Below are 26118 nucleotides of genomic sequence, written 5' to 3'. Positions count from 1 at the left end.
GAGTCTCACATTCCTAGATGGAAAGAGACAAGATAGGATGAGACAATAAGGCAGAAGAGAGAACAAAAAAAGAAGTGTGTGAGCCAGAACATAACAARTCACAAGTAAAGGAACAGGTGCCCATCCAAAAATCATTCTCACAAAGACAAGGGCTGCATCTCAAAAGCCAAGCTGGCACTGAGAAGGRAACTGCCTAGGAGATGATTAAGTTTCACTGAAAGATGAGCAGCCAACCAAGCCAGCACTCTCTGTCTGGCATGCTCCACTGTGAAGTCATTTCAGAAAAGTACTTCTGGATTTTTATATTAAAGTATAAACGGTTTTCTAAGAAGTTGCAGTAAACTAAGATCTGAGAGRAAAACTGCACAAAGAAATTCTATACCATTGAATCCTTTTGCTCCAGGCTAACAAAGCAAACTCTCTGTGTGAGGACAAACCCAACTCCTCAGATTTACTCCTCTCTGAGTACAGATCAGCTGCAGCCACTGCTGAGGATATACACCCCAGACGTCTACTTCACTTACGTTTTACCCAACGCATCAAAGTCAGAAGACAGATGCACCAAAGAAACCAGATTCTCTAACCCTCTGACAAAAGCTTAGATGCTTCCCAATACCAGATTCACATGGCAGATTCAATCCACTGCTTTTAAAAACTGGAGGGATTAATTTGACATTTTAACCCCACAAATTGCAGTCTCTGCTACCAGTGAAMAATGGTTTTGAAATCTTGGACCAGAGAGAGTGAAAATTACTCCAGCCRTCATGTGTAGTGCTGGAATTTGGTGGCAGCTCCCACAAGGAGAACCAGACTACACCAAACTACTGTAGGGCAGGAAGAGGATGCCAGGCACTATGTGGATAAGTCAGTGGCTGGCAGGATCCCTAACAGTGGTGAAACACATCTGCTCCCTTCCTGCCAATCAAACGTGTATGTGTTAAGAAAAGGTGGTGCAAGCTGTGAACCTGCACCAGCACAAGGAATGAAGAAAAACACAAGGAGCACCATCATCAAAATGTCCAGCACACAGCTGAATACACCAGGTTACATGATGGGTGAGCAACTGGCTCATAGGCCAGGTGCAAAGAGTTATAGTGAATGGGGTGACAGCAGGCTGGCAACCTTCACTAGTGGAGTTCCATCCTTGGCCCAGTTCTTTCCAATGTTTTTATTAAAGGCTTGGACATGGGACTCAAAGGCATACTAAGTAAATTTGCTGACACCACCAGATTGGGAGGAGCTGTCAATTCTTTGATGGGAAAAAGGCCCTGAAGAGGGACGTTGACAAATTAAGATACATGGGCAACCATCAACTGTATGAAGCTTAACAAAGTTAAGTGTCAGATTCTGCACCTAAGATGGGACAATCCTGTTGTACTGACAGCCTGGGGAACAAGAGGCTGGAGAGCAGTGCCACAGAAAGGGACTTGGAGGTCCTGGCTGATGGCAAGTTGAATACGAGTCAACAGTGCCCTGGCAGCCAGGAGGCCCTACAATGTCTGGGGGGGCATCAGGCACCGCATCACCAGCTGGGCAAGGGAGGAGATTGTCCTCTGAACTGGGGTGGCTTCACCTCGAGTATTGCGTGAAGTCTTGGTCACTGCAATGTAAGAAAGATTTAAATCTCTCAGAGAGTATTCAAAYGAGGGCCATGAGGATGGTTGAAAGCCATGAAGGGAAACGTTATTAGGAGCAGCTGAAGTCACTTGGTTTGTTGAGAAGAGAGGAGAAGACTGAGGCTAAACCTCATTACTGTCCTCAACATCCTCACAAGGGTCAAGTACAGATCTCTTCACTCTTGTGAACTGGGACAGAACTTGAGGAAATGGCGTGAAGCTGAGTCAGCAGAGATTTATGATAGATATCAAGAAAAGGTTTTTCACCCAGAGGGCCATTGGGCAGTGGAACAGGCTCCCCAGGAAAGTGATCACAGCACCAAGCCTTCATCATGTGTTCAAGAAGCACTTGGACAATGCTCTCAGGCACATGGTGTGATGCTTGGGGTGTCCTACACTGGGCCAGGAGTTGGACTCCATGATCCTGATGGGTCCCCTCCAATTCAGTATATTCCATGATTCTGTGATCTCAGCAAAAATTTCAAGAAGCAGCATCTCATTAAAGTTGGAAATGAACAACTGGGACCTTAAAGAATCAGGTGTCTTAGAGGATTTCCCTGCAGAAAGTTAGAGTTGTTTACCCTGCATTCTGATTTGCCATAAAAAAATTGCATTTGARCATTATTCATTTAAAATAGAGATTTTAATATAAAGATTTCACTGTGAAACAGGAGAGGTTGTCACATGGGCCAAAATCACCAGCTCATCGAGGCAAAGCTGCGACAGCTAAACCAGCCAGCTGTTAACAAACGACTCAATCCGCCGTGCCAGTGGCGTAGGGAAGCTGCGATCCCGCTGCCTTGAGGACGGCAGAGGAAAAGGCTCCACCGCCCTGAGCCCCCGGTCTCGCTCGGCAGGAGCTGCTCCCGTGGGCAGCCGGGCCRGGACCGCCACAGCGCTCCCTGGCACTACACTCGGCCCCTGTTGTCCCCGACCGAAGCGGGGACGGTTAGGAGCGGTGTGGCCATCTCGCCTCCCCTTCCGTCCGGGGGACGGGGATGCCCGCGGACGGAGASCCGAGCTGCCCTCTGAGCCATGTCTCGGCAGGACTGGGCGACCCCGCCCCTTCGCTGAGAAGTTGCCCCTTCCCGGGACAGCGAACCTCGACGGCGGAAGGCGCAGCCCGGCAGGGTCCGAGCCGCCGTCGGAGCGCACTAAGGCTCCTCAGAGGCCCGGGGCTGCTCATCCACGGCCGCACCCCCGCAACCCGTCTGCAATCCCGGCTCCGCTCTGGCCGTCCCGCCCGCAATCCCGGTCCCCCGGTCCCCCGCTCCGGCTGCCGCCCCCGCCGCGCTGCCACGTCCCCGCCCGGCGGGGCCAATGGGCGGCGGCGCCAGGTGTGTGTTACCTGCACCACGTGGGCCGGGGGTGGGCAGGTGGTGCCGCRGCCCCGCGCAGAAAAGCTCGCAGCCATTGCGCCCTTCCCAGGGGTGCAGTTGGCGTGGGAGCGGCTGCCACCCACCTCGGGGGAAAGTGGGGGGGAAGCTGTGTGCCTCCCGCACGCTAGGTTCTTGGGGAGTGAGGCTGCAGGTGGGGGTTCTGCCGCTTGGGTCTCGCTTGGAAGCGCCTGGGGCAAGGAAAGTTTCCGGCCTCTTCTCTTCCCCCCTCCTTCCTTTCCTCCTTTTCCTTTCTCTCTTTTTTTCTTTCTCTCTTTTTTTCTTTCTCTCTTTTTTTCTTTCTCTCTTTTTTACCCTGTCTGCTGGCTCGGTGGCACCATGACGGCGTCTCCTGATTACCTGGTGATTCTCTTCGTGACCACGGCGGGCACCAACGGGGCACGGTTGGGCTCAGACGAGCGAGAGCTGCTCCAGCTCCTGTGGAAAGTGGTCGACCTGAGGAGTAAGGAGGTATTTTCACCCGACGGGGGAGCACCCCGACTTGCTGCTCCCCTTGGCGCCTGCCATGCTGGATGCGGGCAGGGCGGTCTCGGCGCTGGGCTGGTAATGGRTGCCCCAGGCTGGAGCAAACTCTGGTGGAGGGTAGGGGCTGGTGCTGCAGGTGGGGATCTTCGGCCCGGAGAGCTTACTCACCCCCTCCTCTGCTTTCTCTGGAGCTGGGGCACCTGCATGACGTGCTGGTCCGGCCTGACCACACGGAGCTGACGGCTGAGTGCCAGGAGATCACCCAAGTGGATGTGGAGAGCCTGGCACTGGCTCCACCGCTGGAGCAGGCATTGAGACAGGTGACACTCTGTAACTGGCTGCTAGGTGCTGGTCTCGTGGAGTAGAGGTGGCATTATCATCTGCTTATCCCCTCCACCCAAAGAAGTGGAGCCTGGCATAGGAAACAGACATGTATGGGCTGGGAAGTCTAAATGTGTAGGKCTTTGTGGGCATTTCTCCCTTACCTTTTACTTATTTACCTTGYGAAGAACTGAACCCCAAGAGAAGAAAATTAGGGTCAATTATTTCCCTACCCTGTTTTTCTGTCAGCTGAGGTTGAGCCTTAATCATTGTTAAAAGAAGCCACCCATAYGTGTCCCCTGAAAAGGCTAGGGGGTGGCAGGCCCTGTTAAGGCTTGTGCTCATCAGTCCTGAGCAGGTGATGGTACTAAAGCCTCTAGATTAACAGGCAGGTGTATGGGATTCCCATTTAGGGTAGGGTTGAAAGTTTGTGTTCTTTCTGAYGTCTTTGAGTGCCCTGTCTGAAAATCTCTTCTGCCCCAGCACAGCCTCACTTCTCTGCAATCAGCTTTGTCTCATTGCAGTGCTCTTGCAGATATTTCTTGAAAAGGATTTTTCTCTATGATGTGGGCTGTCTGTGTAGCCATATCTCATTAAAAGGGGGAAAAGGGATGGTTTCCTTGTGAAGATGTCTATCATGGAAGTTAGCATGTGCTCAGCAAGTAAGAAACAAATCTAGAGAGGTTAAGGAGCAGGCTTATATGAAAAGGGATTYCAGCTCCATGTTCCTGCTGCCCAGGAATTACCAACTGGTGACATTATCTAGTGGAGCCATTCTGATCTCTAACATGTATGTCTTTTCTTCTTCCTGCCAACAGTTTAATCAGTCCGTGAGCAATGAGCTGAACATTGGTGTAGGTACTTCTTTCTGTTTCTGTACCGATGGACAGTTGCACATTAGGCAGGTTTTGCACCCTGAAGCTTCCAAAAAGGTATGTAGTTGTAGCCTAAGTTTGGCTCTTAATGTGCTTTCTATGATTTCTTGCAAAACAGATCAATTTCTCTTTAGTATGAGGATACCTCCAACAACTCTAGCACAAACATCACTCTATGTTAATGTGCTTCCCAGGTTAAAAAGCATGTCTATGTAGAAGGCATATACAGTGCTCTGTCCTTATGTAGCCTTGAGATGCCTTTTTAAGCTAAATCAGAAGGAAGAYGCTCTTAAATGAGAAAGGAGAAATGCATTGACAGTACTGTAGCTTCTACATGRTTGACAGGTGGGATTTTGAATTGTTGCTAAATAATTAGCCACCTTAATCATAAACTGTCTCTTGAAATTTTGCATTCATGCTTAGCTACAGCACCTTTCAGTCTTTATGTAACAAGTTGACACTCCAAGGGCGGTGTTTGTATTTGTAAGTTTGAGCAGTTTGAGGCAGGTTATGAGTGGTGATTAGTCTCACAGTCTTGAGTTTTCTATAACTTTAGAGTTGCCAAATCACTAACAGTGTTATGAAGTCCTGTCTGCTTTTTGTTAGTGATATGGTTGCAGCAATATACCTGTCTCTCTAGTTCTGAAATAACTGCCTCAATATTAATAATGCCTCATTTTGTGGTTTGGTATGAACATGCATTGCTCTGTAACTGAGCTGTTCTGCTCCTCTCATTGTACCTGACTTCTGTGCCCCTCAATTTGCTGCTTTGTATTTGAAGGGGTGCTGCTGTGATACTGAATGAGCTTGGTTGTAATACTTGTTGGTATGGCTTTATGTATTTATAGCCTTGAAGACAAACAGTGAACATGATTCACAGTGAAGGGACAGTTCTTAAATATGTAACTTCTGTGACATGAGAAAATGTGGAAACAGGTTTTTAAATTACTTTCTTCTTGGCTATTAAAGTAAAACTTGTCATCCATTTAAATTATATTTAAAAAAGAAGGGACAAATCCTACAATTATTTAAATTAGTTTGATGTTGGGGATCCTTTTCTATATTATCACAGGGTCACAGACAGGAATCAAATCTTCATCAAAATCTTCTGTTGCTGTTTCGTCAAGAATTGTTCATTTGACATTTGCTCTGTGCCGCCTGTAGCTTAAATAATAGTTTATTTAATGTTTATAAGATATTTATAAGACTTGCAATAGTTCTTTGATGAATATCCTAAACCAAGGATTGGAGTGTGAGATCACTAAAATCCAGATAGACAGAAAGCATTAGGTTATTGAGAAGATATTTATTCCTAGATATCATTCTGAACCCATCTAGCAACTCATGGTATTCAGAGAATGAATTGGCATCAGCTATTCCAAAATAACATTAATGAAGCACACAACTTCATTTCACATCAAGGAAGAAAATCATGTTAAAACTAGAGCAGGAAATGTTGGCAAGCCCATCTACATTTTCATAAGTCTTTAAAGAGTATCGTTTGCCTAATATATCTGCCCATATGCTAAGATAAGCTCTAATGTTCTCAAAGCAGAACTTATTTTAGAGCCTAAAATTCTTTCTTTGAGCACCCTAAATCTGCTTTCACATAGCCTGCTATCTGTTATAATGTCAAGTTGCTAACTAGTTGTTAAATCCCAGAAAGTCCTTTCATGTAGTCTAGAGAGGCCTTGCAGGCAACACACAGCCTAGAGGAATATGAAGTATTCTGTCTGGGGTGAAGAGCTAACTGGAGGAGTAAAGGTCTGCGTTGGTATCAGCAGCTGCCCCCAAGACTTCTTCATGTCTTCTCCTTTCCACTCCCAAAAAAATTAAAAGCCTGTAGTAGATGTAGTGGTGGGACAAGACWTTCATTGACTTCTAGTGGGCTACGTCATTTGCTTCTGCCTTTCTATGTTRTAGTTATAGCAATAACCATGGGTAGACTGACAACTTCTGCACAATGTCATACCCTCATCTGCACAGTCAGATTTTTTGTTGTTTTTTGTTTATTGGGAATAAATATTTGAAGTGTGACTATTCTCTGAAAGCAGCCTTTTCTATAAACTAAAATATCTGCTAATTTTGCAAAATTTGCTTTGTTCTACAAACTGAACTTACTACCCTCTGGCTTTATACAGTGAAAATTGGAATCCAGAATTCATGATAAATATTGCAATTACAGGCATTTGCTCTCCTATGTATATATTGGATTTGAGGCTCTAGTAATAATTGCAAATGTTTCTCTGTCAGTGCAAAAGCATACTTCACTTATTAAACATTGTGAGAAGCTGTTTAAGCAAAAAAGTTTATGAACATACTTACCTGGCTAAGAAGAGCTATGCGTAGCAAAGATTGTTTGTGTTTCCTGTCCTTTCTACAGAAGTTGTTGGCAAGTTTGGTATCTAGACACGAAGAAGATTAAACTCACCCTAAGTGATAGTGGTTACTTTATTCCTTTTACAGAATATTTTACTGCCGGAATGCTTCTACTCCTTTTTTGACTTGCGGAAAGAGTTCAAGAAGTGTTGCCCTGGCTCACCTGAAGTTAGCAAACTCGATGTTGCAGCCATGACAGAATGTATCCTTTTAACAGTGTTGATGTCTCTGCTACTCTTACAGTCTTGGCTAAATTTTAGGACAGAGGCTCATGAGTAATGGTTGCAACACGTGTTTAGGGATGGTATAACTTTAATGAGTGACTCGGAGCTGTACTGAGTTTTCTCACAAAGATAAAGATAAAAACATCTGAGGATGAATGCTTCCATGTAGCAAATCCTGTATTTCTTCTTGAATTTGTATGTTTTCTGTATCATCATTATAGGTGTCTCCCTTTAAACATCAGTTTAGTGTAACCAGCTCATTTGTTCAATTTGCTGTTACGAATTTTAATATTAAGTGTGAGGTTTGAGTTTCATTGCATCAGTTAGAATTTTGTTTTAGTTTTAGGCAAGAGCAAATGTTGAGAGACCACCTTAATTTTCAGGTGAGGAATTGGTTATTCTTGATGTGACCTTGTAGTGAATCTCTWACACAGGAATGAATCCAAGGCAAGGATGCTGCTGGCACATGTGGTGTTCTGTCTCCTGGGAGGTGCACATGCTGTACCTCACAGGGTGAGGCTTGGCTGGCACCAAGATGCAGTCAGTCATATGTTTCCATTTTCAATGATGGGGATGTCTAAAATTACTTTCTGCATGGTGTAAAGTGGTCTGTTACCCTGTCCTGTCTGGCTCTTTCATAGTCTGAGCTTAAGAGCAGAAGCCATGCTTTGRCTGTGCCTTTTTCCTTGCCTCCCTGGCAGCTTCCCCTCATGCTGCAAGCTTCAGTTCTCATCCCAAACATATTCTTGGACACAAAAATATTTGAATTCCCTACTGAACTATTGAAGTAGTAGTCATAAAAGTCAGGTATCCAGGACTGATAAAGCAATCCTAGAGATTTGTCTTTGTTATTGATGGTTGATGTTGCTGCTGTTGTTTTTAATAACTTTTCCTCTGACTTGCTTACTATGTCCACATAGTGGTTGCCATTAAGAGCTGACGTCTGTGGCTTCAGAATTATTTTGGCGTTTTGCTACAGAACTAGTATTGCCTGGGCTTTGTACCTGTTGGAGGCATAAAATACACATAGGGTGGGTTTTTATGTTTGACCATTCCRCTCTGCTTTGTCATCTGCAAATTAAGATTAATCTCTGCTAATGAAGGGGCAAAAATTACTTCTCCCCCTACTCTGAATGAAAGTAGTACAATTAGAGTAGGAGTCTGMATCTTTATGTAGAAAAGTGAAATAAATGCTGTGCTGCATAGAAACTGGATGATGGAGACTTCTTAAAATTATGGTCAAAAACGTAATACATTGTTTAGGGAATGCTTTGACATGATCTGGAGAAATTAAAGACAATGAGCTACTTCAAGGAGCTGCACTTGGTTTTTCCTTATGGAAATGTCTGGGGTATGTCTTTCTACTATGGAAGGARTTTTATGAGTGTAGTTACCTGGAGGGTCACTGGTCAGCTCAGGCATGGTGATGGACTGTGTATTCTCTGCCTGCTGGAAGAGGGGGCAGACTACCCTGTGTTACTTGACTATTGGGAAATCTCTAAAGAGTCAGTGCAACCTGAGGGTTCTTTTGGCAGTTGCCAGTAATATTTTCTCCTAAGTTCCTAGAATCTTGGTCAGTCTGTCCAAATGTGCTCAGTTTGAGTCTGARTTCTGGATAAGCTATGCTTCTTAAAGTATATAAACCTAATTTAATTCTGATCATATATTAATTTTTGTGGCTTATCTTGTTTTGTAACTGCTGGGGCTCTCATTTGTSAACTTGCTATGTTTATGCAACATGGCTGAGATCAGCTGTCTCTCTTCTATTATTGTGTGGGAGCAGAGGATGCAGAGACCAGAAGGGGTAATTTTTTTTTTCTTTTATTGACAACTATGATGATTTTGTTTCTCCTCACCTTGCTGAAATGTAYCAACTAAATTTCTTCAAAGTCAAAATAAGTATGGGTTAATTGCACTTGGAAAGCATGGACATGTACGTGATGTTTGGGATAAAAAGATTGCTGAAGCAGGTGCTGAGTCTAAAGACTAGTTTGAGAAGTTGTATATAGAGTTGTTTAGTTTTTCATTTTTCATGTATGGATGTGCTGGGGTGAGAGATACAAACAAATCAGAAACAAGTGCAGTAGGTTGAAATGAAGCTGCAGATTACTGCACAGAATCTGACCAAGCTTTTTTATACTTGTAGAAAGTGCAGTTTCTCGGCCCCATAGCTAAAGAAGGTGTGTGAGGGGAATATTCCATGATTTTTGCCACAGAAACTATGCTGTGCCAGATATGTTAGAATTTGGTGAGGACAKAAAGCATTAGTATGGGTGTCATGTACTGGTTAGATATTTAAGAGACCTGCATTTACAGACTGGTAAACAGGAATAGAATGATTTTTGGGTACATCCTTTCATGTACTTACATCTCCATTTATCTGTGTGTGAGCTGGTTGTGATCAGTAAGAGGAAAATTTTATTAYATGAAATTATTAGGAGAAATCTGGATATCAATCTACAATCATTTAAGTYAAAGTTTTGCAAAGCTTTTGTTTTGAAGGGTCACTTTCGATTAAGCAACAAATTACAGGCAAAAGGGGAATGTACAATACTGCTCCTAGCTCTCAGGGGAGATTATTTCCTACTGCTCAGTCATTCCAGATACATATTTCAGTATACAGCACATGGAATAGTTGGTGCTTGGCTATGTATGTCTTGCAAACAAGGAAAACACAAGCTTGGAAAAAAGCATAGAGATAATAGACTGAATAACTGGCTGAGTTATTCTTCCTTTAGAAAGTACTTTGTGGACTTATTCTCTCAGGAGGCTACTTGAAATTTGTGTACAGCAATGAAACCATGCCAAACCCAAGAGCTCAAGTGAAAACTTTACAAATCTTTACTCCCAGCCCCCAAAGAAKTTATACATTTCACACACAAACAGCCACTGATTTCTTTTAGATCAAGGTAAAGCAGCGTTTAAAATGCTATGAAATTCAAGGGACCAAAGCAAAGCTGAGACTAGTTGTAATTATCTCTGGGTGTAACTGCTGCCTAACTCATGGTGTCAAAACAGTTCTTGTGTATGAGACAGTTTTCTGGCAGACTTTGTCAGAATTGTGTAAGTGTAATGACAGCAGGACATTTATGAGAAATTTTGAGTAACRAAGCTTGAGAGAAGTGATCATGTTCCAGCAGAGAAAAGAACTTGAGTCTGTCGAATTTTTTTTTAATGTGTAAGCATACAAAAGGAGCAGGGTTCTTCTTGCACCCTCTGTACCTCCCATACTTGCTGCACTTCTTGATTTGCAAAGCTTGCTGAGCCAGTTTTCACCCTGTGAGTGCCTTCAGGGTGGAGTGAATAAAGCTTGCATGACTATTTGTATTAGATTTGCAGAAGACTCATCCTTTGCCTCSAGATTGGGTGTGCAAAAGCCATTAAATGGCAAATAGCTCTTGCTTCCTCCAGTACTTGGTTTGCTCCACTCACTTCTGAACTGGATATGAKGATAACTTCTTACTAGGAGTACCTGCCGATGCTGTCAGTTGAAACTCAGGGGCACTCCAGAGCAATTTGTTTAATATGCTGGATAGTCTAGTACTGAAACTTGGTTTGTTGGGGTATTGTTTGGTTTCGGTTTTTTTACCTGGGTGTTTTGGAAACAAGAATGTGGAGCACAGTTACAGCCAACAGCTCTTAACTCTGCCAATAAAAAGCCCATAAGCAGGTATTAGCTGAGAATCTTGGATATTGCTATTTGTATTTCCTATGATAGTACTCAGGAACTGGGTAATATTATATTATCTTTATGCAAAGCATTCTGTAGAAAGACTTAATCTTCTGTCTAAAGGGACTTAAATAAGAAAAGAGAATAGGGAAAGGACCAGTGCAGAGCACAATTGCAATGCTGTTTCCTGTCCTCTTAGGCCAAATTAGTTGTTCGATAAGGAAGGAGTTAAGAGACAGAAATGGGAGACAGTGGTAAGGAGTAAGTCTTGGAGGGTACTTACAGTGAGTGAGGCKGCAGTGATGAGTCTGAGAAAATTATTTAGAAATTTCTTCCATATTAGAGAGGCCACCCTAATATAAGAATATGCCTTCCTTCCTGCTCTCTGAACTTGCTGAGTGTTGCAGCAGGTGGTACTGCAGCTGCATACCAARATTATGTAGTTATTTTTTATTTGGGAATAACAAATTATTACTTGTTATTTGGGACTATATTTTGCTTGTTGTTTCATTAAGAATATACATGTGGATGCTACTGCATATAATAGCTTTTGACAGCCAGGTCTGGTTTCTAACACTTCTTTAAATGTGAATTAAAGAAGTGAATCCACTTAACAGTGGATTATCCACTGCAATTGTCTTTCTTCAGTTGCCCAGGGGAGACACCCTTGAAGTATAAATGTACAGAGACACATGTGTGTATCTTCTATCCCTTTACAGAATAATGGTTGGGTTTTAGACACTATTTCATTAATATTTTTCCCCAAGTACCATAATTTCTAGTGCCTTTGTCCATAGGAGTCTGTGTAGTCAATCTTGTTCATTAGAATACAAATTTTTAACTTAGTATTATTAGCATGCTCTTTACATGTGCATAAAACTATCAGTTTTCTTCTCCAACCTTGCCTAAAAGTTGTGCATCTCACTAGTCAGAGCTGGAGGTGCGAGGCTATGCCTGCAATAATGTTGAGGACTTTCYTCCTTCCCTGCACTGTGTTTCTATTACTCTGAAGTTTGGCACAACTGACTGCCTGTGTCTGACAACTGATACCAGCTCCTGTTGGCACTAGAGCATATTTAGGAATTACTTCTCCTGTGGATTAGTGTCTTCAGAAAACATTTTCACTAAAGAAAATTATTGTGGGGTAGGGTACTTGTTTGTTTTCCTTGTGTGATAGACTCTTTTCAAATTCCCAGCTCTTTCACACTGCTGCATTCCCTTCTCTGAGTGCTGATCACTTGTAGGGATCTTTGGCTCTGCAAGAGGAAATATTGAAATGTCTTTTCAGTTCTGACAGCACAGTCAAACAGCCAAGCACAAGTGCATGCATGTCCGCTGCTGAAATAGCTGTTGAAACTCCCGCCCAATTGATCTTGATTTTTGACAGAGGAAAGACAATTCCTAAATCTTCATAAAAATTGATCAGGCAAGACCAGGGTTCCAACACCTATACCATCAGCAGCTGCTGGTTCCCTGTATAAACAGCAGAGGCTCTGCACAAGCCCAGCATAGAGCTGTTAGATGCTACAGGGGGAATGGTGTCAGGAAAGGGAGGAGCAGCACTCMTCTGCTGTGATGCACAAGGTGCCCAGAAACATCTGTGTGGTGCTACTTAGGCACCCTCTCTGTGAGAGAGTCTGTGGGTTATTTTTCTTTCCAACCCCTCTTTCCCAGGGGCAGAGGGAGGAGGTGTGCTTGAGTTTAAAGCTTAGGAAGAGAGACTGCAATGAGGAAATTTTTTTGTTGTCACAAATAGTCATAACTCCTTAAACCAYGCTGTGGGGTTGCTCAGGATTTTTGGCTTGGTTTTTAAGAAATCTATATAATGTTTTCTGTACTTTACACCARAGAAGGTATGAGGAGGGGGAGGGTAAAAGCAATCGCTAGCAAACTATTTAGAGTCAAACAGYTGGAGGGAAGGAATCACTGGTTTAAGTATTCTGATTTTTAAACTATGATCATTCACTTAAGCTTMAAAAGTTCTTCCAAGACTAAGCATCATCTTCTCACATTCCATACTCCAGTGCACACTTAAAACCAACAAAACCTCAAAATCAAATTAGCCTTAAGTATATTGTGTTGGCACAGCAGCTTTCCTTTTCTTGCTGTGGAAGAGGAATGCATTAATTCAGTTAAAGTTATTTTTTATCTTGCAACAAGACAACTGTTAAATGATTTTTTTAAAAATCTGTTTTGTAGAACTGACTTGCAGTCATCCTATGAATAATAGGGAAGACTTTRTCTCACAAAGAAATTTGTGCTGCCTCACCTGTTGATGAGATGATATGACAAAGCTGTGAGATGTTTGTTTCTAACAGAAATTGTTCTGTTCCCTGCACTTTATGTAGGCGTCTGACAATTCAAATGTGGCTCAGCTTTAGTTGGAGAAAGCAAGTTTCCTCTTGAAAATCTATYTTGGGCTATGAAGCAACTTTTGAACATCAAAATGCAGGCTCTGGAGCATTTGAAATGTGTTTAATGTAGTCTGAARGGGAATGTGGGCAAATAATTTGTGCACTTGACTGTTTCCAATGTGTTKCATTACTCTACCTTCATATCAGGATGGATCTTGTTTAAGAAATTCACTTTTGCTCTAAAATCTTGATGCAAAGCGATAAGGCAAGTAAAAAATGTATTTCTTATTCCCAGATTTCCTTATTTCTTGATTTTTTTTTTTTACTCCTTCAGTCCTCAAAGGATGTGAGTGAAAAAGACCTTTTTTAAAAATTTGCTTTGTAGATAATGGAGTAGAGTTGCAAACAGTCTTACTGTCTTGTAGCCTGGTGTTGGAGAGGGGCAAATATGATGGAAAGCAGGAGATACCATTGTAAACTTTGTTTCAAGTTTTCTGAAAAAAAGATGGTATATGGAATTTGGTCTTTCTACGGCCTGTCTTTCCAGGGCAGAACACTTCCTGCTCTCTATTGCAGTCATTTCCAAAATCCTTCAGATTGAAGCTATGGGTTCTGTGGGGYTCTATTTTGCCCCTTGACAAAGTACACGAGTGGTGGACTCTGACCAGATTCTCAAAATACTTCTGTGCAACAGCACAAAACTTATAACTTCTGATAGGCAAGGTGTCATTTATGAATTTTGCTCAAGTGGTAAGATACTTATTCTGCTTTAGTATTTACTTGGTCAAAAAGCATGTGGTATATCCCTCTGTTTCTRCAGCTTTTAGCTGATTGTTTGCTTCTTCTCTTTCCCCAAATCTTCTCCTGGAGATTGAAGTGGTTGCTAATTAAAGAGGACAGGACTTCAGTCTCTCCCACATGCAGAAGTGTATCTATCAAACATACATAATGCATACACATATATTTAATATGTCCTTCTTATGGGGTGTCATGTCCCCAGACACTTTCTGGAGTGACCTTACACTTCTGCAGGTGGCAGTAGCTAGAGGCCAGGGCAGAGCAGCTAATGTACCCCAGCAGGAAATGGATTAAATCTTCTCCTAAGAAGCAACATACCATCAAGGACAACATGAAAGTGTATTGCTTTAGCAGGACACCAACTAGAAATCTGTTTGATGATGAGTGACTTAACTCCAGCATAAAGATTTAAATCTTGACAAGAACAGTCCAGCATTTCCCTATGGAGCCTCTCAAGTYGAAGATATGGGGAATATAATTTTAACATTAATCTCTGAACCATACAGTAAGTGATTATGATAAATGAGTTTTCTCTGTTCCTTCTTTGGTTTTGCTGYCTGTCCTGTATGCTGACAAAATAGAAAATAACTTGTGCTGTATTTCATAGATCACCGATTTTCAGATCCAGAAAGAGTGAACTACAAATTTGAAAGTGGGCCTTGGTAAGTACCTCCTCCCTCTTCTTGCTGCACATGCTTCAACCCCCACCACTTTTTGTTTAAAATTACAGTTTAGATAAGCTGTACTTCTCTGCATTCCTAATTTGCAAATAGCTCAAAATTWTTTTTATTTACTTTCCCACTGCTATGGGAATCGATTAAATCCTTCAAGGGGCAAAAGGAGCAGACAATCTGTGATTAGATGCAAGTCCGTTTTCTTGTTAGTTTTTAGTGTTGTCMCCTGCTATTAGCTCTGTGCTCTGCTAATAAGTGCTTATAATGGGTGCTAAGTGTGCTGTGCTTAACAAATGTAAGCAGCATTTCAGAAATAATCCTGTTAGTTACTAACTCTCGAACTCTTCCTGCAATTTACTACATAGGTATTACATACATATTTTTTAATAGGGAAGAAACACTTTCATAAAAATATTGTGCCAGAGATACTGTGCTACTACTCAAGTGTTTAAGCTATGGTGATCCTTATTCCCAAATATGTTTTAAACATAAAATTTCATCTGCTGTTGATGACTGCTTTGTTGCTTGGGTGGTTGGGATTTTTTGTATTTTTTTTTTAATGCAAGTGTGCTTTTTCTGTGTAGAAATAGATTTTTCTCAGTGGTTTTCTCAATGATCCCTATGCAATATCATAAGATATTGGTGTTAAACTGACATTATTTATGTTCTCATCTTGCACAAATACTTAGTTCTCTCTTTCAGATTAAGGATCTGCCATAATAGYAGATGATGTTTCTGAGTCAAAAGAAGTAAGAAAAAACTGCAACATTGGCAGAAAGTGTCCAGAAAGATGAGCTGAGGGACTATATTCAGCATTGTTCTAAGCKTTTTCCTTTTCACTAACAAAATTCTGGGATGAGGTGGAAGATTCACATTTTATTTGAGATAATGAGAAGCACAGAACTAGGAGGCAAGGGGGAACAGTTTGAGACAGACAGCTACAGAAAGGCCACCTGAGAAATTAAAATGTGAGTGAGAAACATGACCCTCCAGGCATACCACAGCCCTTTGGTACTAGGGAGTCCTCTACTATGGAACAACACTTCATCTACTTAATCAATCACATAAGCTCTTCTGTGCAAAAAAAGCTCTTCTTGCAATAGCTGGGAAGGCAGGCTTGGGTAGTTGTACTTGACACTTTCAAGAAGTCAGAGAACAAAAGAAACTGCAGTAATGACCAATTAAGCCTGGCTTTCTGTGGCTAGGCTATTCCCATGCTAAGCAGCCAGTGTATGTAGCCTTTAGCTATATTAGTCTCTAGTAGCACAGTGGTGGCCTGAACTAGCAATGTTGAGGCTCAACTCTTTGAGCTGGAGTAGAGTGTATACTGATTACAGCCCTGAACAGATTTGGTCTTGTCTGGTTCTTATACACTGTCACAGTAGAAAAAATAAGCACTAATCTCTGTTACATCTAATTGCTCTGTTTTTCAACTTCTACCTAGCTAGATTAGAACAGCAAGTACTTGATTTTTATACCAGTAACCCTTTTCAGATAATGGAGAGGCACAAATTATGTCCGGAGAGGGAAGTAAATTGGAAATATGATTAAAGAGAATACAGCTCAAATAGAAAATGTGGTAAAAGTAGGAAAGGTAACTTGGACAGGTTAACAAAACAAACTTTCTCTTGGAGAAACTTGTACAGTGGCTTTCAACTGTTGTATGTCTTTGGATGGTGGTGCCACTTGGACCTCACTGCCTTGGCAGTGCCATCCAGCAGACATGGAGCAGGGACAGAAGCCTGTTCCTGGAGAACAAATGACAAGCAGACGGGGTGGTGTGTGGCAAATACAACAGGCAGATGTCTCTGCATTACTCCCTCTTTCTTTGCCTGCAGCAGCAAGATGGAACTCGTGGATGACAATGCTGTTATCCGAGCAAGAGGATTGCCATGGCAATCATCTGACCAGGACATAGCGAGATTCTTCAAAGGTCTAAATATTGCCAAGTTAGTAGCTAAGAATTTACTTGTACATTTGTAGCTCCTCAGCTGCCTTGGTGATGGAGTTACATCTCTTGATTTAAATTTTGCAGAGGAGGTGCTGCACTCTGTCTCAACGCCCAAGGAAGGAGGAATGGAGAGGCTCTTGTGAGGTTTGTAAGCGAAGAGCATAGAGATCTAGCGCTACAAAGGCACAAGCATCACATGGGGAACCGATACATAGAGGTGAGTGATGTRATGGGCTTTGAAATCCTCTTCTCAAAAGGAATGCAAATTAGATGCCTATCACATGCTCTTTTATTTTTTTCTTTAGGTATACAAGGCAACAGGTGAAGACTTCCTTAAAATTGCAGGAGGTAATTTTTAGGGGATGAAAATGGATGGTTTGTTCCATCAGCTTCTCTAACTTTTGACTGTAAAGTGCTCCTGTTGAATGTGGCCCTTTTTTCTCRTTTTAAACAAGTAGCTGTCTGGTGTATTGTTTACTATATACTCTGCTAGCAGCAGTCCAAGGTATTCCATGATTTATCTGTCCACCTTTCTCTTCCCCATTCTTGCCACTTTCAAGTGGCCTTTCAATCAGGATTTGATTGGGCAAAGTGATCTTGCATATCAACCTAATTTGTGAGGTCATCTTTGTAATAGTGGGAATCTAGATGTTATTGATTGCTGAAAAAATTGAACCAGAGTAGTTTTTCAAAACAGTATAACTGCTGTTGCTGTGGAGGCTTGCACATAAAAATAAACAGATCACAGTGTAAATACAGGGGATTTATGGAACTGATTTTCTTGAAATTAAATCTTTGCCTCAAAYTTAATGGGGAAGATTTAGGGGAACTGCTTATTTAAGGGGAATCTTGAAATAYTTGCTGATAATTGAAAGGCTGCAAAATTTGCTCTTCAAACTCTCTCTTGATCTCATTTCATTCCCTTTATATCTGCAAGCATACAGAATTTAAGAACCAATATGCTTTTCATTTGTAATGCTTCTTTGAGGTCATTGTTGCTTCCTGACAGAGATTTGTGCTGGGTTTTTTAAGTGATCAACTGGATATGTGAGGTTGAGGCTTCTGAGTAGGAGAGGCTGTTAAGCTGTTAACTCTATAGGTAAATGATAGGCTTGGTAGTAGTTATGCCATTCAAAGTAAAGACATTGCACAGCAACATTGGTGAGGAATGGTGCATGTCTGGTACAACCAAACTTTGCAGAGTAAGAGAGCTGTAAGTGAAAGATTAAGATGTTAATTTGGTTAGCAGCTGCCTTTGAATAGGGCAGTGTTATAAGCATCTATTGGTCTTCTTAAAGTACTGAAAGTAGCACTGGCAGACTTTGACAGYTCTGTCAGGATAGAATGAAATTCCTGAGCTGTTTTCAACTGCCCTTCCAACTTTCCTTTCCAGCACAATGATCTGGGTCCTTGGTTGCCATATATTTATGGCTCGAGAGTATGCCAAAGGTCTTCCTAAGTTAGAAAGGCAAGGAGCACACTAGCACAGATATTGCTCACACAAGAGATTGACAGACTCTGCTTTCTTTGGGCTTTGAACATTGCAAGTACTTCCTATTTTTCCTTTGAATAAAGATTAATCTCCTCTAAATGATAGAGTAACGTTATTATATTTGTAGTGGTGTTCTCTACAATATATATGGTTTATCAGAGGGACATATTGCCTGACTTTAGAGGCAAATATTGTTCTACCTTCTCAAAAACTGCCTGTGGAGAGGATATAGCTGTGCTCATGATTTTACATGGCAGCCTACACTTAAATGCTTCTGTACTTTTCCTTGTTAAAGGTACTTCCAATGAGGTTGCACAGTTCTTGTCAAAAGAAAACCAAGTAATCATCAGGATGCGAGGTCTTCCTTTTAATGTGACGGCAGAAGAAGTGCTGACTTTCTTTGGACAGCACTGCCCTGTAACAGGAGGAAAGGAGGGAGTCCTGTTTGTCACTTACCCTGACAGCAGGCCAACAGGGGATGCCTTTGTCTTGTTTGCTTGTGAGGAATACGCACAAAATGCACTGAAAAAGCACAAAGATTTGCTGGGGAAGAGGTACATTGAACTCTTCAGGAGCACTGCAGCAGAGGTTCAGCAGGTGGGTGCAAACCTTTCAAACATTGGCTTTTTGTAGTCCAAACTTCTATATTGGCAGTAGAGGAAGAAAATAATGCTTGGCTTGAAAGCTTCTTATATTTTCTCACTTTTGACTCTTACTGGAATGAGCACTGTCTGAATTTCTATGAGACTTTGCTCCCTTGAAATGTAAGATATTATGGTTTAGGGATGTTCTCAATCATATACACACCTTTCAGGTTTTGGCTACCAATAGCTTTGCAAAATGTTGATGTGGGTCTAGTGTTTTATGCTACATATTCTGAATTTGACTAAGTCCAATGATGATCTAGTCAGAAGGAGTGTTTAGCAACAAATCTTGTTGTAAAAGATTTATCTTTATGCATTGACACAAAAAAGAAAAGTATTTTAATGGAGTTGTCCTCTCTAGTATAATGTGTCTGAAGAGTTCTACAAATTGTCTCCAAGGGCAGACCTGTGCCATCTTCTGTCAGCACAGGCTATCTAGCAGAGGGTGGCAGGACTTTGTAACTAGGCCTGAAGAGTCTGCCTTAATAGGGCTTGGTGGACCACTAATTGCAGCTAAGCTGTCAGGGGAAGGAAGTGGAKCTGAGAGGACTGTTTAAGTCTCATCAAAAGGTTTGCAGAGCTTCAGTTGAGGTAAATACCTTTTAGATCATGTCTAGAAGTTATGATTTATGATGCAAATCATAGCCATGCCATTGTAACCTAGAAATGATGCAGCTCTCCCCTATATTTAGACATTTCAGTGCCTTGTTTAAAAGATGACACTAATGATGAGAAGGCAGAGCTGCTGCGCTCACTCTTGTCATTGCATTTTTCTCAAGTGCTCTCATATGTTTCTTTGTTTAATAAAACCTTCTGATTGCTGTATGAATGCAAATGAATCTTAATCTTGCTCAGAGAGAGTTCAAGAGCAGTGATTGAATATTCAGGGAACTGTTTACAGGGGTTTTGCTGTTAAAATTATTAACAAGAAATCTCAAAGTGTAACTGTCACAGCTGCTGTGACTCAATAATGCTACTAATGTTTCTTGAATGGACTGTGGCAGCCTAGGTTAGGGATGTCTGGTAGTGAAATGTGCTTCTAGTTCCCAAACCTTCCTAAAGTTTTGCAGAGGAGATACTTTCTGGTAGAAGTGTCAGCATGACTTTGTAGATGGTAGAATGTTTTAAGATAGTTTTCATAATGAAAATACTGTAGATATGCAGGTTTCATGTTCTAAGATCTCTCGCATGAGACTCGCATTAGCAGTTCAAGTAAATTTCCCAAAACAAAACTGGTTTTCAAGAATTTTTTTTAAACAATTGAATGACTGTTTATCATTGAATAACTATAAAAGTATGCTARGTTCTGAGCTTAAACCACAACACAGTGCTTAGAATTCAGACGTTTTACAGTTAATATTTGGATGTAGCTCATTTGTTTTTTAAAATACTGCCCAGAGTGAAAACAGATGGCATTGGGGTTATGTTTGTTCCTTCTGAGTTGAAAAACGAGTAAGGAGGCTTCTGTCATCTGTTTTTCTTTTTGCACAGGTGCTGAACAGATACTCTTCCACACCTCTTATACCTCTCCCAACACCCCCAATTCTTCCAGTATTACCTCAACAATTTGTGCCTCCCACTAACATCAGAGACTGCATACGTTTACGTGGTCTTCCCTATGCTGCTACTATAGAGGACATTCTGGAGTTCCTGGGAGAGTTTTCTACAGATATTCGCACCCATGGAGTTCACATGGTACTAAATCACCAGGTTGGTAATGCGACACATTTCTAGCCACTCTGCCAAATGCCTGTATATGTGAATTCAGTCCTGATAATGATATCCATAGGGAAGCATCTTTGGGGATTAGCACTCATGATATTAATGGGCCTCCAGATCTCTTCTAAAAGTGTTCTGGCAATAATGACTTGAACCCTGCTGTGTCAGCAGCTGCATTTGCTGTGGAGTGGTTTCTTTCACTGAGACCCACGTGCTGTAAATTGAGCCATAGTCTTGGAGGGGTTGGTGATCCCAGAACAGCAGCCATGATCCTGACCAGTAGGAGGCTTGAACTGAAGAGTCTTGCTCAAYAGCATGCATGATTCCTCTTGTACCAGGAGAGGAGTGCCTTTAAAACACAAATGTGGGCGATGTTAGCTCTCAAAGGAGTGGTTTGTCCCTGCCTTGCTGAACAATGTGCTGATAGTGTATTTGAGGACAAATGTGACTGCAGCCTGCTAGAGACAGGAAATCCTATGTCATAAGTCAGAAGCTGAAGCTTTGGGTTTCTTTAAGCAGTCACAGCTAAGCACCAAGATTAACAGCTCGTTGATGTGAMTGAAGGGTCACATCACTGCCATTGTTTTCTGGAAGCAGTTTATACCAAAACATTTTAGACAAAGGATGGTGCATTCCTGTGATCTTTATCTTCGTATTCTTGTGACTTCAGGGGGAGGAGTCAGCAGCTCCTTTAACACTATGAAAATGCTCTGAGTGGTTCAATTGAACAAACTGATTATTACTCTATAAAAATGATGGTTCTAAAATTGTTTTATTTTACACTTAATATCAACCAAAACTAAAAAGTACTTCCTGGTGTCAAAGCAGGACTTGTTTTTCAGGAGTATGGGGATGCAGAAGAGATTATAGTTATTTCAGTACCTGTTTATCTAATGACATTCCTGTGTCTGTGAGGACTTGACCTAGCCAAGTCTGAGAAATGGTAATGAACCTGCAGTGCTGGGAGAGACTAAGAAAAAGTGCAGATATTAAAGCACAAGTAATGATTTGCAGTAGTATCAGCCCTTGACTGTACTAATGAAAGAACCTGGATGAAGAAAACGGTGTGTGCCTATAACACYGAGGGCTGTCTGCAACCCTTGCCCTTCCCAAACTATCAGATTTTTTCTCCGTGGATACTGCTTTTCCCTCACTACTAAATTTTTATTTCACTGTAGTAAGGATGCTGATAAAGTTGTTCCCTCCAAAACGACAAGAATTCGCCCAGAGCTTAAATCAGACCTGGCTTCAGATGTCTCTCTAGATTTGGCTACTTCAAGTCAGCAGCTGCATGTGGCTAAAATGACTCTTCTCAGTGGTATATCCCACTCATTTACAGATATAAAGATGTCTTTTCTTTTTTTTCTCTGCAATGTCATACTGAGCCTTAGGTTAGTTAGTACCCTACTAAAACATCCCAGACTATATTGGTCTTCAGAAAATAAAATTTAAAACAAATTGTTTAGCAATGAGCCCTTGAGTGTATTTATCTTTCACTTCTAAAAATCACAGGTAATTAATGGGAACTAGATCTTCCAATTCTGCAGGTCTCAAAGTGCCAAAGTACTCCCGAATTACAGTCTCTCCCGTTGAGATTTTTTTTTTTTTTTTAGCTAAAGAAGTAACAGGTTACAATGTAGCTTAATCAAACCAGGTGAATAAATACAATCAAGTTATCCCAAGCAGGAAAAGCTTTGGAGAGGAGAGTTTAAATATTCTGATGGGTGCTCAGCATGGCTGACTCTACTTGACTTTGGAGATGAATGTATTTATGACTGAAGCAGCACATTATTGCTGTGCTGCTCCTTCATGGTAACATTTCTTTTTTGTCTGCCTTGTTTGTAGGGACGTCCATCGGGAGATGCTTTTATTCAGATGAAATCTGCAGATCGAGCTTTCCTGGCGGCACAGAAGTGTCATAAGAAGACTATGAAGGACAGATATGTTGAAGTCTTTCAATGTTCTGCTGAAGAGATGAACTTTGTATTAATGGGGGGCACTTTAAATCGAAATGGCTTGTCCCCGCCACCATGTAAGTTACCATGTAAGTTTTGCTTGAGTCTTGCCACTACAGTCTACCATACACTGTGTGTGGGTAGGTATTGGAGCAGCTTTGTTGATTCTGATTCTTGGAAAGGATCATCAGATGGGGGTGTTAAAATAAGGTCTTTTGTCTTAAATCATAAAAGTAATCAGCAGCTTGCAGTAATTATTTTTCCATTTGGTTGCAAATTATTATGACTGAACAGCTACTTTTGCTTTTCCAGTGGCAAATTTTCCCTCCCCTCCCTGAAACTTAACTTGGTTGGGATGAGTGATTCTAAATAGTCATTTCTAAACCCTGCTTAGACCTTAAAGAACTGGTTTGCATTTAAACTGATCTGTACTTACATCTTTTCATCATGGTGAACATGTCAAGGAAAAAACCTTCCCTTTTCACTTCCAAAACTTGATTTAAGAAACCATAGGTARTGCTCTTTGAGACTTAATCATGTGTTCTGCCTTTTGAACCATAACTGACTGAAATCTTCCTTTGCTTTTGTTGTTCATATGGAATTGAGATTGCCTTTGTGGGACTGAAATACACATGGCTTCTGCCTCAGAGGATTGCAGAATCTGTATGTTCTTATAAATTTTGATTCTCAGAGCKATTAGATGAACACTGACTTCTACGCAGACTTTTGGGAGAAATGCTTTAAGAGTTTAAGGATTAACTTACTAAGCATATATGCCACATAAATCTGAGCCTATGGGAAAAATAATACTTGACTACCCTGCCATTTATGATTTTGGAAGCAAAGGAGGAGCTTTCTGTGTGCCTCTCTATGCAAGTGTACATTTTTTTGGTGGTGGACTTTTGAAGAAATGTCCTCTGCATGCTAGTCAGAGCTGCTAGTACAGCAGCAAACTTCCTGRAAGTGGTTTCTTCTGAGTTCAGGTRGACCTTCAGCCAATCCTTGGGARAGTTTTTTCTCTCMATGAAGTATCTCGAGCAGGGGTCAGCAGTAGATAGTCCTATGTGTGATGTCTGTTCCAAATAKGTTGGAACCTTCTGAGAGCTCCTAGGACAGGTTCTTGGGGAGAGTCACAAACTTTGGAAATATGTAAGTGTTAGTGTTCCTATTTCCAACCACAAATGCCTGTGATGTGTTCCTCAGATARGGCCTTTTGGCCCTGTTATTGCCCCATTTCACAATACAGTGAGATGCTGATTGTAGCTGAATAGCAAAATTAAAGGCTTACTTTATTCAAAGCTTTATGTTCACTTCTGTGACAATGGTGAGGAGAAGAGGAAAGCAAAAGAAGAGAATGGCAGAGGAGGAGTGTGGACTCTTATCAGTGAGAATTCATTTAGGACCTAACATTGTGTTGMAACAGCATGAACTACACTTTTGGTTTGTTTTTTTTTTTTTTTAAATGTAGTGTTAACACTTCAAGCTGCAAAGCCAGTTACTTTTCTCACTCTGCTGTTGATTAATCAAGAGATAAGGAACACCAGGATGAGAGTGTCCTTTCCTTTGTTTGTTGTTAGACAGATCTTTGTCAAGGAAGTTTTCTTCTTACTGTGAGGAAGCCTCATAGTTCTGGAAGGCAGACTTCATTAAAATCTGAGCCTAGACAAGCAAAACTAACCTATATATCAGAGAGACCCTATTCCCAGAGCAAGAGGTGGTTTTGTTTATGTATTTTTGACTTTACTTTTGACTGGGGCTGGGCATAACACTTTGTAGTCAAACTCACATTGGTGGKTCAGATTAATTTTCTGTGGTGAGAAAGGAGGAGAAGCTTGTGAAGGTTCTTGACACACTGTGGAGTTATGTATGTAAGGGTCTTCATTAGCTCTGGAATTTCAGAGGTCCTAATCTATTTTTCATTTGTTCCCTGTAGGTCTTTCACCCCCTGCCTACTCCTTTCCRGCTCCTGCTGCAGTTGTGCCAACAGAAGCTGCTCTGTATCAGCCATCCATGCTTCTGAACCCACGAGCACTCCAGCCCTCCACAGCCTACTACCCTGCTGGGGCTCAGCTCTTCATGAACTATACAGCATATTACCCCAGGTAAAGCAGAGGAGAGCCCAAGCAGCAACAAAGAAGCTTTTTTTTTTTTTTTTTTTTTTTTTTTTTTTTTTTTTTAAACTGCCTCCAGCAAATGCACAAAGCTCACAAAAGAACATTGTCTGCTCTGCTAAAGACTTGTGATACCAAGAACAGCTTGTTTGGTGTCTTGTTCAGGGAAACAATTTCAGGATAACTGGGAATTTTCCAAGTTTTAGAATATTRCAATGGTATCAATGACTGGGGGGAGGGGGGAGTTGGTTAGTGCCTTTTTTTTTTCTTTTTTAATCTAGGTCACATATTTAAATGGGACTTTTAAAAAAATTTTTGTTCCACCAAATATTCATGTTAAACTTACTAATTTGCTTTGTTGTGCCCTCAGTGGGAATTGATGTGTGCAGTACTCCTTCCCATGTCCATAAAGAAGCCCTTGGCCCCTCTTCAGGATGGGTCACTGGGGTCTGCCTTAACAACTTCTGAAATTCTGCCTCTTTTTGTTTTTGTAATAAAGTGACTTAGGCCTTTATGGTGAAAACCATTCACTTCTATAAAGTACCACATTGTAGCATATATGTATTGAACACATATGTAAAAATATAGAGACATATATATTCTTAATGACCTCATAAACACCTCTCACAAAGGACTTTTGGTTCTTCTGGATATATTAGCTATCTTCTACAGGAAAAAAAACCCCTCTGGATACCAATTGCCTTCTGCAGTCATGAGGTCTTGGAAAGAGCCATGCTCCCTTTAAGCCATAAACAATTTCTCATCYGCTAGGAAATCTGCTAAGCAACTCAAGTTTTTTATCTCTGGAGCAGGGATGAAGTAGCTGCTTAGGAAGTTGTTAAGCAATATGAACTCTTCTATACCTGTAAGATAACAAAGGTTTTCTTATTACTTTACACTAAACTTATATATCTGTGAAGTGCCTGTTGTGTTTTTTTATTAAAATGTTTCCTTCACTCATTAATTATTTTCTCTAATGCCTAATATCTGTTTTATGGTTATGATGATGTTATCAAACTCAGCCTTGTTAATGTAATATTAAGAAAAATAAAATTTCCAAATTTGCACTGGCAATATAAAACAAGTTTCTCAATAACGGTTCTATATTTCATGAAAACATAGCAGCAGTAATAGTCTGCACTGACTGACATGTTTTGCTTCTTAAAATAATAGTCTGGCTGCTGCAGGTTAAGTGTCTCTCACTGAATGAGGTCCCACATGAATCTCATCACTGGCTGCTTGGGCTGTGGGCATGCATGTTGGTTAGAGGTTGATCAACCCCAAGTTCCAAAATATCCTTTTTATATTCTTGTCTAACTGGCAGTTTTCACTGCTCTTAGGAAACCATTATTCTGTAACTTCTGTGCCAATTACAAATACTGTGCTTTTAAAGAGAATAAGGAAAGATTTCTGGAGCCAAGCTGGCTTCTTTCTTTGTTGTAAGATTTGGTATTTAGGTATTGCTTTTCCATC

At 41.2% G+C, this 26118-nt stretch overlaps 1 protein-coding gene across 2 annotated transcripts; it reads left to right on the top strand.

Moving 5' to 3' along the window:
* The first annotated feature begins 3266 nt into the window (after positions 1 to 3266).
* On the top strand, positions 3267 to 25745 carry ESRP1 (epithelial splicing regulatory protein 1). 2 transcript variants are annotated; one of them, XM_057370332.1, is made up of 13 exons: positions 3267 to 3463; positions 3670 to 3798; positions 4618 to 4731; positions 7141 to 7255; positions 14506 to 14604; positions 14707 to 14761; positions 16612 to 16722; positions 16809 to 16941; positions 17030 to 17072; positions 18512 to 18813; positions 20352 to 20570; positions 22425 to 22611; positions 24468 to 25745. In XM_057370332.1, the coding sequence occupies exons 1-13, from the start codon at positions 3332 to 3334 to the stop codon at positions 24638 to 24640; spliced, it is 1812 nt and encodes a 603-aa protein (XP_057226315.1). In that variant the 5' UTR covers positions 3267 to 3331; the 3' UTR covers positions 24641 to 25745. The 2 variants fall into 2 exon arrangements, with proteins under 2 accessions (XP_057226315.1, XP_057226314.1); XM_057370331.1 differs by having other exon boundaries at positions 22425 to 22623.
* Positions 25746 to 26118: the final 373 nt, after the last annotated feature.

This window comes from Malurus melanocephalus, unplaced genomic scaffold (assembly GCF_030028575.1).
Source record: "Malurus melanocephalus ecotype Western Australia unplaced genomic scaffold, MMel_1.1 scaffold_123, whole genome shotgun sequence".
NCBI classification, from domain to species: domain Eukaryota; kingdom Metazoa; phylum Chordata; class Aves; order Passeriformes; family Maluridae; genus Malurus; species Malurus melanocephalus.
This window is presented reverse-complemented; position numbering and strand designations above follow the sequence as displayed.